This window comes from Drosophila grimshawi, unplaced genomic scaffold (genome assembly GCF_018153295.1).
Source record: "Drosophila grimshawi isolate 15287-2541.00 unplaced genomic scaffold, ASM1815329v1 contig_1377, whole genome shotgun sequence".
Taxonomy (NCBI): domain Eukaryota; kingdom Metazoa; phylum Arthropoda; class Insecta; order Diptera; family Drosophilidae; genus Drosophila; species Drosophila grimshawi.
Genome location: NW_025062900.1, coordinates 13373802 through 13388197, shown reverse-complemented (window position 1 = coordinate 13388197; position 14396 = coordinate 13373802). Strand labels below are relative to the sequence as shown.

Sequence of the window (14396 nt, the reverse complement as noted above, 5' to 3'; positions counted from 1 at the left end):
TGAGGCAGAAGCCGTAACTTTGTGTTTGCTTAAACAACAGCAGCTGTCGCCGCCGCTTTGTTTGTTTTTCATATAAATTGTTTCGCACAATTTTCACTGCTGTTGTTATTTTCCTTTTTTTTCGTGTTATTCGCTTTGTTTTTGGGTGTGTTTTAAAATTTCATACACATATTTCGTATTGTACTTTTGCCCGCACGTCTCTCATTCAATTGTGTGTTACTTGTGGGCGATGCTCGAGGCGCACAACATTTTTGCTTAGAGCTAAGCGAGTTTTAATAAGCCACACATATTGCCTGTTTATGCATTTGCCATTCCATAGTTTAGTTTTAGCCAGTTTCCCTTTTGCTGCGGCTCAACTGAAAAGCAAAGAGAGTGAGAGAGTTTTAGATAGAGATAAAGCACGAGTTAAATAGTTACAGTTACAGCTGAAGTTTCTCTTTATAAGCAGTACAATTCCAACAATTTGAACTTTCAGCATTGCCAGTAAACAAAACTTTGACCACAAATGAACAACAACAAATGGAAGTATGTGTGCGCCGTTAATCGCACGACTTGAAAGTAAACCAGGCTAAACACATTCACCAAAGCCAGCAGCCAGTAAACATATGGCCGCAGTATATGTTTAAGTTAATAACCAAAAATAAATGAAAAAAAAAATCAAAAAATATAAATATAAATACGATTGCTTCACATGTGCTAATCGCATTGTCCATTTTTATGGAACAAGCTAAATTTGTGTCACCAAAAAAACTAATTATATAAAACTAGATCACCAATGAGCAAATATCTGAGTTAAAACCATCAAAAACTGCTGTATTTGCCATATCTTTGTGGTTTACAATCAAAATTTGACAATGACCCAGTTGTTTAAAATACTTGCAAACCGACCTAGATTTATTGGATCGCAAATGCGAAACATGCTTATTAAATTAAAATAGAACTTCAAACTGAATTGTATAAAACTCGAACACCAACTGAGCAAATATCCAAGTAAAAGTCGTCCAAACATGTTTTGTTTATCATGTCTACCAATTATCGCTAACAATCAAAATTTGACAAACTATACTTCAGTTGTCCAAATAATTGTAGACAGACCCAGATATATTTGGATCGCAAATGCAAAACATGCTTATTAAATTAAAGGGGAATCTAAGAAAATGATCATTCACCAACGGATTGAAACAAGGTGAACATCATATTTTCCGCTGAGCGATGGGGTAATTCCCAACAACACTGGTATCAACTACTGTATTCCTATCCAATTATACCAATAATGTGATGAGTACGAAATCTGGTAAGAAGAACAAAGGACACACCGCAGAAGTAAGAAGTAGGGCTTCATTAAGGGTTCACAGAAAACGAATCAGAAACAACCCGATCGGGACCAACTCACAGATCAATATGAACTGACCTTTGTATTAGACTTACAAGAACTTTTACACAGTGCAGATTTAGGATATGCATTAACATGTATATATATATAGCGACATTGCTATATGACAGAAAGGGCTCAGGATTAAATCTAGCGGAAGTCAAAAGTTGTATTGAGAGGCAAAATTAGGAATAGGAGATATAACCATAATCTCTAAAGGATCCCTTAAGTGAATTTCTGGGGCGAGAGTGGTAGTGGCTGTAAAAAAAATTAGAGAAGGTTCCTTGTAATCTACATTACAAGTTTGACATATGAAGCTCTTAAATTACGGGAGATATGGACTTTTGGATATTTTCAGAGTGGGTATGGGCGTGGCTCATGGGTTCAGTAGTTACAGCTAAGATTGATAGAGTCGGGTAGTAAGCCAGAGCACATACATAAGTTTGCAGACTTACTGGAAAGACTAAGTAGAAGAATGTTTGTAATTATTGTTGTCGTCGAGTTTGTCGGGCGTAGAGCAGAAGGGCAGATAAAGAGAGTCAAACGGAGACACAAATATGTTCTCGACGCGTTTAGACAATCGAGCAAACAGAAATATAGACGGACGTAATGGTAAAGTAAATCGTAGAAGTGCTTCTTTTGTGGCAAATACTTCAACCTGAAAAGCACTGCAATGTGTCGGGAGACTGCATGATAGCTGTATATAGAATTGCTCAGAGTAGACACCTCCGCCAACGCGGTTGTCTAGCTTTGAGCAATCTGTGAAAAAGGTTATGGTTGCCGCTGGTCCGGGAGTACCATGGGTCCATTCCTCCCTTTGGGAGGAAGTACATGGTGAAGGGTGTTCCTAGTTGTATTTGCACTTTCATGCAAAAAGAACAAGTTCTGTTTTATTGGGTTTAATAACCAAACCACACTTATGTGTCCAGCAAGACAGTATTTTAGGTTTTCTAGTCACACAGAGTTTGGGGGTACTTTCACCTGAAGATTACAGCAATGTCATCTGCGTATGCAACAATACCTGGAGAGAGTTGACGATCCAAGAGCAGATATCACAATCCTGCAAGTGATCATGAAAAAAGTGAAATAACTACAGATGGACAGACGAACATGGATCGTCATAGATCGAATTGGGTGTTGATCCTGTTGACCAACAATAGATACACTTTATGGGTCGGATACATCCTTCTGGCTGTTACTTACTTTGGCACATCATCAATATAATTATTTGACACATTTTCAATGGGTGCAGGGTACAAATAAAATAAAAAACCGACGTGTTTACAATAAACATTAATATAATGGACTCTTAGCAAATAGTACTACCTTGTGTATTTACCCCACTTAGAAATAGTATAGAAGTGCTTAAAGCAGCTTTCAGCGGACGCGACTGGTAAATTAAGAAAAATTATCATCATAAATATGCGACCATATACGAGGTGTATATGGTTATGTTGTTGTGGCATGCATTATTTTAAGGTGCAAGTGCAACCTGTTCGCAAGTGTGCGAAACATAAAACACTCTAGCAACGGGCAACTTTTGGCAAACAGCGCGCAACGTGCAACAAACGAACGAGTGTGCAACAATAACTATAAAATGTTTGTTGGACAACACAACACAACACAACACACAGCCAGCCCAAGTGTGTTAAAGTTTAGAAACACAGAACACAAAACGATAAACTAGTTCATGCATGCCATAGAAGTGGCATAAAGAAATACTCTGGTCCATTAATACACACAAACAAACTGGGCGCACTGGGAAACGGTGTCTAAGCTGAGCTCCATAACAAATTGCCTGGCAATTGGATTTAGTTTTGATTTAGTTTTGATTTAGTATGCATTCAACTGGGCCCATAATCAATTGAAACCAATCAACGCAAGTTTTACAAGCCTGTAATTTGAGATGAAAGTGCAATCATCTTTGCAAATAAATGCAATTGAGCTTGTTCGCAACAAATCAGTTCAAGTGTATAGATTTTAATTTTTCAACATTCATGGAAATTTTGCATGCAAATCGGCGACATATGCGAAACAATAGTTATCAATAAAGTGAAATATACTCGAAATGCGTATGGAAATGGAAACTTATATTCTGAATTTGTAGTGTGTAACTCCTGTAGTCTCTGCAATCGGCTTTAATTTATCGTTCAATATTATAGTTATTCTTTTCTATGTAAAATAAAGTGCAAACGGACGTTATTAACTCTGACACCAGTAAGTGATTTGACTCTTTAAATCACTCACATATTTCATCTTCGTCTGAGTTAATCAGCCAAATTAGTTTTGCAGTTCCGAATTTTCTACCTCTTTCTCTGCAAACTTGTAGATCGAACTATGCTATCCATAATCCATTTCGAGTCTTATGCTCACATTATAATGAGTTTGTCCCTTTAATAAGGTGTGCTTCGTCCATTTCTCCTTTTAAAACTGCAGTATTATGTTATCAATTCGCCACCTTGGTCGGTTGTGTGGGAGGTGTGTCGTATTTTTCTAGGGTCAGGCCAGTGCTTGGTGTCGTTGGGCCACTTGGATGTGCTACTCGTTAGTACTTCAACGTCCAAATAATATAAAATCAACTGCCCATACTTGCAGTGCTTCATGTGGATTTTGTCTCAGCCGTTAAAGCATTTAAAACTGCTTGATTAAATATCGAAGTGAATACTAAAAAAATAATCAGAAAATAAATAAATATTTAAAGAAAGTATATTAAAAATATAAATTAAATTAAATTAATTTCTATTCAAAATGTATAAATAAATATCATAATTGAAAACAATTTAGATATATTTGTATGAGAGGACATCAATCTTCATTACCAATCAAAACTCTTAAACCCTAAATTATTCCATTAAGTCTTAATAGTCATTCGGAAGCAATAAATTCTCCAAAGCTCTGAAGAAATGTTAATTTTAAACTCAAATATTTTTAAGTTGTTTATCTGTTGCTCTGTCTTATGTCTTATTTTTTACGATCGACTGTGAGCGAAATATTTCAAATTTGTGTGATTATATTGTACAAGGAAGAGTGCTATTATATACACGCGAGTTGAGTTGGAAATTGTAACTGAGTTTATCACTTAAAATCGTAGACTTATATAGCTAATACAATAAGTCATTTTACAGTATTTTTATTGTATTTTCAAAATTTACCAACGTTTTTACTTCCCAGTGGGTTATTTAAAGCAGGCCCTGTACCTACTGCACCTATCATTATTTAATTTACAAACAAATTTATCAACTCGACTAGTGATGCTGATCTAGAATATATATACCCTATGGAATTGGACACGTCTTCCTCTCCATAATTATAATATCCTCCACAAGGGTATACGAAAAAAGTTTCAAACTTACTGTTAACTGAGCTGAATGCCAATGAAAATCATTATAATGTTCATCCCCTTCAATAATCATAGATTGAATTCAGTTCTTTTCATCCATTTGCTTCAGATTTTGTGTATTTAACTGTAGAGCCACATGTACAATATGTTGATTCATTAAATTATAATTGAAACAGTAACCGAATATGAAATTAAAAGTGAACAGTACCTTTCTTCTTTTATTACTTTGGGTGTGATTAACTGTAGTATATATAGAGCTTTACTCCACCCAGTAAACAGCGATATTGAAAGAAAAGTCTTACCAACAAAAAAAATATCAAACCATATGTATGTGGCCACGCCCGCAACCCAGAATGACGGCAGCACAAAAATATATATAAAATATGAAAAAAATTAAAGAAAAAACATTCCGTACAATTTTGTGAAAACTGTCTGAAAAATGCGAGCATATATTATTCAATGGTAAGCCGATATGTTGCTGCGCCTGACAGCATGCAATAAAAAAGTACACACACAAAAAACACACACACACACACACACACATACACACACTGGCAAAAAAGTACACATAAAAGAGGGGGCGTGGCGGCATAGTGGAACAGGCTTGCAAGTGTCTCAAAACGCAGCACGCACCGAGCTTTGGCAAACCACTGATGTGCAAACAATAAAGTTCAAGGATAAACACACACACACACATACATACACACTAACTCACACAAATAAATGTGTGTTGGTTTTGGTGTGTGCTCGTAGTGTGGCCGCCATATGCAATAGAGTCTTGTTGCCTACTTTGTGGTCGCACAGCCCGTGGGTCAAGTTGCGCCCATATTGACTTTGGCAGCCCAGTTAATAACACACACACACACTCGCATACAAGTTGTGTTTACATTAATTATGCTAATGCAATATGCAAGCAACACATGCAGCCAACAAACACACACACCACACACACACACACACACAGACATAAACACATTCACACCCACAGGTGTTGTTTGTTGCAGGCAGCCGAAGGTTCTTCGACTTTTGTGCAGCTTCTTGTGGCCCTTAAGCGAAAAACCTTTTGGGCACATGTTTTTTTAGGTCAAGTTAACCACAATATGCACTTGTGAGGCATTTGTTCTGTTAGCTGTTTTGTTTTTTTACCGTTTTGCTTTTTAGTAAATTAATTAATGCACCCTTCCCACACATGACTAGCACAAAGTGAATATTTGTTGCACGCGTCTTGCTTACAGATGTTGTTGTTGCTCTTCATTTAAAATTCAAATTGTTTGACTTGTGGCAAGAAAACAACTAGTTGCCCCTCTTTCATTCGCCCGCTGTCTCTCTTTCTCTCTCTCTCTCTCTCTCTCTCTCTCTCTCTCCATTTTACTTGTTCTCTCCATCATTCGCGCAGAAGAATGCTTATGCGAGAAGTTAATTACATTTTCTTTTGTCAGAGGACAATGAGACTAACATTGGCAGCAACACTACTCCGTTGTCTGATAATTGCCAAAGCACACAATTGTAATTAGTCGTGAATTAATGCGAAGTGCAACTGATTGTTAAGCACTTGTCTGTGTGGCAGCTGCCACATGCCCCACAACATCTGCTCACCTGCGCTCTAACTTGAAACATAATTTGTTGCAGTTATTTATGAGTGGTTTTTAACTCAGAGAATTTTAATTAAGCTTCAAATTTAGGAAAATGTTTAACAAATATTTGCGTGAATTTTGCGTTTCATAAAATCATATCTAATATCGCAAAATTATTGAACAATTACAAAGAATTTCATTATCTAATAAATGTAGCTAATATTTTAAATTTTAAATGGCAAACGCTGAATGTAATGAAAGAATTTCATTTGATTAACATTTCATACTATCTCATTTATTTGCGCCTGTTAGATGCATTTTCTAATAAAGTTTAGCTCAAATCATATTTATTTGTAATAAGCGAATTATTTATTTTTGATGATTTTTTTACGTTGTAATTGGTAATTGAATTGAAGTATACATTTCAGCACAATACATTATTAAATTGTAAAACTCCGGGACAGAAGCATCGCCTGGAATTCCAGGAAACGAAAAGTATACAAGTTGAGCCTACTCATTAATATTATACGAAAATTGTACACCTGCCAGGTCAGCACATTTATTGAAGTCACAAAAATTGCGATGGACCACAATAAGAGTCCAAAGGATAGCTGGCAAAGAAAGGTGTCCCGTGGATTCCAACTAATGATGGGCACTTATTGAAAAGGCCAAAGCCGAACTGTTAAATCATGATGACAAATGATATACATAATTATGAAGTGCTTTAGTGATGAATTTATGCATTATTTCGCTTGTCAAGAATTCCAAGATTCGTATAATGATGAATAATGAATTCGTATTATCTACTGGCAGTGAATGGAGCTCTTTATTACCAAAGATGTTATAAATATTTTCGCTTTTCTTATGTCTTTTGAAAATAAAAGCAAACCACAACAAAATGGTTTCCTCCGATTTCACAGAATTCCAAAGCAAATGTCATCCAGTTAAAAATGATTTAAGTGTGCTAAGAATTTAATTAAATTTCCAACAAAGAAACCGAATTGTAAACCAAAATGTGAAGTCAAATAAATGTTAGACTTAAAAGACTTCAACATAAATCGACAAATAAATTGTCGCTTTTCCAAGGAAATTTAATTAAATAATTTAAATAAAATAGAGTTTTCAATTTAAAAGATGAATAGATTTGAGGCACGGAATTCTTTTCAGCCCATATAAGATTGGTTGGCTTATCACAAATCAGAAATCAGAAATCAGCGCCACACAATTTAGTCCAATGAGCTGAAACTCCATTGAAAGCGATTCCCAAAAGGACCGCAGCTGCCACATGTGGCACAGTTGGAGCACTCACCTAACTAATCCGCACACGTCTTTTTCGACTAACAGCAATCGCTTGACTTAGGTCAAAGTCAGAACGGGGAACAGAACCATAAAGTGCCGCGCGCGATAAGCACACATGAAAATGGCGCAACTTGCAGGCTGTGGAAGACAATTTATATTTCTACACGGTTAGCTTTGGGGGCCGCACTATTTGCATGCGTAAATTTGTTGGTTGCATTTGCGGCACGCGAACACCAGCACTCACACAAACACACACACACACACATATGGAGACATACACATTCGACACACAGTGTGTTAATTGAAAATGTGAAATCTGTTGAAAATGACGCCAAAAATCGCGAACTTAGGCAAGAGGCAAGTGCACGACGTACGATCAGTCGTATGGGATAACCGCACGCGTAGGCAGACACGAATCAACTGAATTGGACGACAAGCAGCGCCCCAAAGTCGGCAACGGCAAAGCCAAGCGCAACAGCATTAGGAGCGCCCGCACATAGGCAGGGCTGTTATACAGCCGAAGGTCGACTTCGACTTCAACTTCGTGCCAGCTGTTAGCTGTTTGCTATTAGCTTCGGCTGCATGCTGGATGCTGTTCGAGGGAAAGAGCGAAATGTTCTCTCTCGCCGCCGCCGCAGCTGCTCTCGTGTGCAGATACAGCGCATAGAGCATACGTTCCACATTCGTGTGGATGGACGGATGGATGGGCAGACAGGCCGATAAGTTTGTCACTCGTTCACTGGGTCAATACACAGTTTTGTTTGCTTACACGCCGTGTAAGTGTGACTCTGTGTGACTCTGTATGTGTGAGTGTGTATGTGTGGGAAAGCTCTTCACAGTGTCTGTGAATGCTGCATATGCAATGCCGGTTTTGTGGATTACTTTTTGATTCGATTTGTCTTTTCTTTTTTTTTTGGCTGTTGCTTTTCATAGAGGATTTGGTTCGCTTTGGTTTTGGCTTTCCATTTATGCATAGCTAACGGTGATTAAGAGTGGAATGCATGCTTTAACTTCATTTAAAGCAGCGATCGCATTACGCACACACAAGCAAAAAACATAGAAAAAGAAGAAGAAGAAGGTATTTGCCAATTGAGGCTGCAAATTAAATCAATACAAATTTACGTAGGTTGCGATGGGGTGGGGGGGGTGGTTTGTCTACGTATCAACAAATGCTGAAAATCATTCGACCAATAAAATTGTAACGTTGCCAGATAAATTCGCTGCGTTGTCATTCTGATATGAATTTGCCGCTTCAACTAGCAACTGTATGTGTGTGTGTGTGTGTGGATAGACGTCGTCTGATTATCATGCGTGCCCAATGACAACAATAATGAAGATATTGTGTCTTAAATTTGCTTTCATCTTCGATTTTGGCCTGCGGAAATAGCCAAGCCAGGTTGCAAGGCAAGGCTAACTGGGGGATGGTATTGGGGGTCAAGATGCTCCAATTGACATTAAGTGGATTTCCATTTAGGCATTTGTGGAGTCATCGTTTGGGTTAATCACATACACTTTGCAGCCGATGGCTGACATTATGTGGCATGCTTAATTCAATTACAGTCTACGACATATTTTCAATAGTATTAGTTGAATGCTGTCATCTAGCTTGATTATAAGCTTCTCAGGGTTGCTTTTAACTTTAAAATATATTTCATGGCTCAACTCACCAATTATTTTCGTATCAATCAATCAATCAAATCATGTTCACAAATATTGCTTCTCTGATTAAAAACAAAAGCTTTAACTTTAGATTCGGAAATTAAAGACGTAGCTTTTCAGCAAAAATATTTAAGGTTGCATTTCAGTCTAGTTGAAAAGGTTTTTCGAGAATAATTTTGTGTACATCTTCTTATTTGTAATCCCATTTTAAGGCACTTGCCATGATTCACATAAACTTAACGCACATGCTGCGCTTTATGATTTATGCACACAGAAACTCATAAAGGAAAAGAGTGAAACAATACGGAAAATAAGTAAGAATGTTTTAGTCGCAAGAGCTCGACTCGGAGATGTCCTGGATACTCTAGTTAAATATAATGAATCAATTAAGACACAGCTTCTAGGTTTATTCCCAAATTCCCAGATACTCAATTTATGATTATAGTTTTTTCAATTATGAATATACTTTTTCGCTAATAAGGTGGGTTTCTCGTTAACCATAAAGGCATATTCATTCAAGAAAATCGTGAAAAGTGCTTAATTATCAATTAAAAAAAGATATAAGCTCGATTACTTATCTTCTAAATTTAAGGTATTTAGCGCTTCAAGTCTCTACGGACATACGGATTGACAGATAGACAGACGGACAGATGCTGTTTAGAATATAAATATACCTTATGGGCTAGCAGAAGCTTCCTTGTGCCTTTTATATAATTATGCACAACTTTAGGAACAGCAGAGGAAGAGGCTTATGAAAGATGCGGATAGCATTTACTTTGAGTAAGCATTGAATTGTAAAATTTGTGAGGAAACCACACATTATGATTAGCTAACATGAGTGAAACTGAAGGCAGAATGAAGAACATGGGCCTGAAACGGGTAAACAGTTTGAAAAGAGCATAGAGCTCTCTTCGGGAACTGACTGACTAACTGACTGGGTGACAGGCTGCCTGCTTGAATGTTTGAAAGAATGTGAAAGACATTTACGAGCGTTTGAGTTTGACAGATTTCTTTTATTATAGCGACAGATACAGATATAGATACAGATACAGATACTGAGTTACTGAAGGCGACTGCCAAGCGCTCGAGCATATTAAATTTAATTCTATATGCCTGCTCATGTGTGTGTGTGTGCGAAGATTGTGGAAAATTTAATAATAGCAAGCCGCAATTGGGATTGCCTGATATAAAAAGAAAATCACATAAAGACGTCATAAAGCACCAGACTGGCAAAGCAAAAAAACGACAGTATGCAGCACTGCATACGTCAAATCTAAAGGTGGGGCAAGCAGTGTCAGCCAGCAGATGACGTCCGCAGCACTTTCAACACTTTTGCCGCAAGCGTATCAATCAACAGCGTGCGTCTCTTGTCTGGGCGCCTAATTAATGAAATAATTAATTTGCAACTTTTGCTTAAGTGCTTTTCAAGCACTCTGACACCCACCCACCCACACACACACACACACACACATGCACACGGACACGTACATCTACATTTATGTGCGTGTATCTAAATTTGTGCACACAAACAATTAATTTCATCAGCAGCACAGCCATAATAAAGAAAGTAAGGCAAAGGCAAAAGTGAAGCATATTTCAAGGCGCTGCCAAGCATAAACAATAAAGTCAAGGTCTCTGCTAGACTACTGCTGGATACTACGCCACACTTGGCCACAGCACCAACAAAAACAACAAAAAACAAAAAAAAACCCAAACACAAACAAAAAATATAGCCCTAACAGAAAGCATTGAACCGAGCTGAATCAAAGTTTGCCTCAACTTAATTTTGCTTAGCACAGAAAAAGAAAAAAAGGAATATATGAACGTTTTGCAACACGTTTCACATCGTTGTGCGAATTTATTGGTATCAGATTGAGACTTATAAAGCCCTATCCAACTAATAAATAATGCAGATAGAGGAATATGATTCATTTATGCATCTATACTAAATTCTATATTAAAGTTTCTAATCAATGATTTGCAATGATTTTTTTTTTTGGAAATTTATTAACAAATCAACAAAAATAATTAAATTAAAATATATCACAATTTCTAGGAAATCAATCATTTTCAATATTAGAGCATACAAAAATCCACCATAGATAAGTGCAAAGAAAAATCCCTTACCCAGCGAAACAGAAGGACGAAATCGTCTAAAGAAAGCAAGGCATAAGCAAAGCTTGATGAGTGTGTCAGCATAAGAAGTTACACACACACACAAACACACACACACACACACATACGCACACACACACAGAGAGATGCTTGGCAGCACCAAATAAATCAACAAATCAAAGAACTTAACTGAGAAACAAACGAGTCTCATCGCGCCGCGCGTCGAGCACAATGAATTAGCCAATGTACACACATGCACAGGATGTATGTACATACATAAGTATATGTATAGGTGTGTTAAGGGAGCGTCAAAGGAGAAAGAGTCGTTGAACATGCACAAACATGTGTAGAAACTCAACAGCACGCTATAAAGCTATATCTCTACACACACACACACACACACACACACACACATGCACGTAAGTATGTTAATATGTATATTTTGACAGCAGCATGAGTGATTAACAGGGCTGGCGAAGACGCATTCCACAACGCTGTAAAGAAGACGAGAATCGGACGTGGGACGTGGAAAGTGAATTGAGCTTTCTGGTTGAGCTGGAGGAAGCCAGTGCCCCTGACAATTATGTGGATTAGCCACAATGGTGGGCTGTGTGGCTGTCGGGCTATCTGCTGGTCGGGTTTGCAGGAGCGACTCAAAGTTTTGGCAGCGATTTGCGACGCTTCGGCAATTAGTCAAAAGCAGTTAACACGCCCTTAATGCGAACGCGCTGCGTCAAATGTGTATGTCTAGCAAATAATTTATCGCTTAGCACTTAACAGCCTAATAAACCACATAGAAACTAATTTAATTTATATTTCTTATTTCAATGGATTTAAGCTACCAACATTTAAATCCGAATGGAGTTCCTTAGATAACAGCAATCAATAAAATTCTAAGGCACTGTCTACTGATCGACGAAAAATGTTGGATCTAAAAACCAAAGGATCTGCTGCGAGGCATAAATGTAATGAATTAATTATCTCGTCTTTACGGCGATTATAAGCAAACTTTTTTCTTGAGTATTAAAATCATTTATCACTCATAATTTACTATTTCCATTTCGATGTTATTATTATTAGAATAAAATAATCTCTTAACTTGATATTTGGATCAGTTGAAGAGAAGAGAAATACTTTAACAATAGCACGGATCATATTATAATTGGTAAATTGCATATCGCAAAGAGTTCTCTTTGCCACTCTTGCACATCAATTAACCCATTTTGGCTCAACTACGTCAAAAATCAAAGCAACTCAGCAACCGAAAAAAAAATGAAAGAAATCCCTTCCCATTTGCAGGCTGCTCATTGCCAATTAAGTTTAATTGCCTGGCAGGCTCAATGGCCTCAAGCCAAACTACTTGAAATGTGCATACAAAGTGAGGTCTCAAAAACGCAAAAATGCTTCAGCCTCCCTCAGTCCCCAATAAGCAATTTTGGCCAGGCCCATTTAACAATCAATTTATTCAACAATAATATTGCTGTTGTGGCCAACTGAACTCGGCTACCCCATCGACCCGGCCCGAAGCGTTGAGGTGAGCCCCAATTGTATGGGTGATGGGGTTGTTGAAGTTCAGGCATAAATGTTTTTGCCACATTTCGTTGCATATTCATGCAATTATTAAGTGCAAGCCGAAACGATTCCGTTTCCAATTTTCGATTCTAATTGGACTGATTTAGATGCCGTCCGAGTGTTGTGTGCCAGTATTTGGCCATACATTATTTTTGAACTGTTGCACACAGCTTCAACGCAATGACCAATTGAGAAATTGCAATGAACTCATTTGATTGCCACTCTGCACACAAATCCAATTGGCTTTTCAAATATCCTGAGCCTATAAAATTAAAAAAAAAATAAAATAGGCAACGTAAACAACACAAAAAGAACTTACTTACTTTTATTTCTGTTTTATTTGTGGGTTACTTAAAAAAATAATAAAATTATTTTTAAACAAATAAGCCAACAGAAGAATGTAAAAGAATTTATATATATACAAATCTAGGTAAGACGTAAGAAAGATAATTGTTTTATGTGTTTTTTTTTATTTTTGTATTGCATTTTTGTTAAATAACAGTTTGTTTATTAAATACTTAATCGTCTTACTGCAAATGAAGTAATTTTTTAAATAAAAATTGTATTCGTGACATTAAGCGAATGCAAATACAGTCTTCAACCGACTTGAAGTCCTGTTCAGTTGGCCAAAGTCACGTTCACGTTATTGGGGTTACTCCACGGAAACTTACAAGAGCGCACATATACATAAGCACACTGCATTTGCAACAAATAAACCAAAACTAACATACCTATTTCATGTATGTATGTGCTCATAAGAAAAATCAAATATCCGTGCGCACAAATGTATGGGAACAAATCATCTGGCTGTCAGCCTGTTAGCGGCATGCACCATCCCATACATATATATACACACACACATATATATATATATATCTACATCCAAGTATGAACTGTCACGTGGTCACGTAGCGCATACGCACAGTTGGCAGGACGAAAAAGTATTGCGGTAGAAATATAATGTTTGCTTTTGACACAACCGCTTCTTTTATTATGTAAAAAAAAAATACTGCAAAAATATATATTTATGTTATATATATATATATGTATATATGTATAAAAGTATAAAATATATATATATAAATCACATTTGACACACACGGCCGCACAACTACAAAGCACACAATAAGGCGCTCCCAAAACTGCACAGAAATCCATTTGATCTCGCCGCTACAAGTAACATAAGCACTACAATTAAGCAATCTACGTCAGACAATTAAATTGTTCATACATATATATATATGTGTATTTAAGTTAAGAACTGGTGGCGCCGTTCAACTGGTCAGCTTTGTGCAGCAGCCCATGAAAAATGGAGCTGGTCTGCTGCTGCAACTGTCTGGGATTGCCCTCCTCGACGATTTCACCTTGCTCCAGCACTATAATACGTTCATAATCCAGAATCGTGCTCAAGCGATGCTGTAAAAAACAATAAAACAAAGAAAAAGAAAACAAAACAAAGGCCAAT

The 14396-nt window shown here is 37.0% G+C and overlaps 1 protein-coding gene across 1 annotated transcript in view; it reads right to left on the bottom strand.

The window, feature by feature from the left end:
• Positions 1-13982: 13982 nt before the first annotated feature.
• Positions 13983-14396, bottom strand: part of LOC6562154 (ATP-binding cassette sub-family C member Sur) — a 45925-nt gene continuing 45511 nt past the window's right edge. The window contains exon 23 of the mRNA XM_032736385.2: positions 13983-14347. Coding sequence (XP_032592276.2) covers positions 14186-14347 — 162 coding nt within the window. The 3' untranslated portion in view covers positions 13983-14185. The remainder of the gene's footprint in view (positions 14348-14396) is intronic.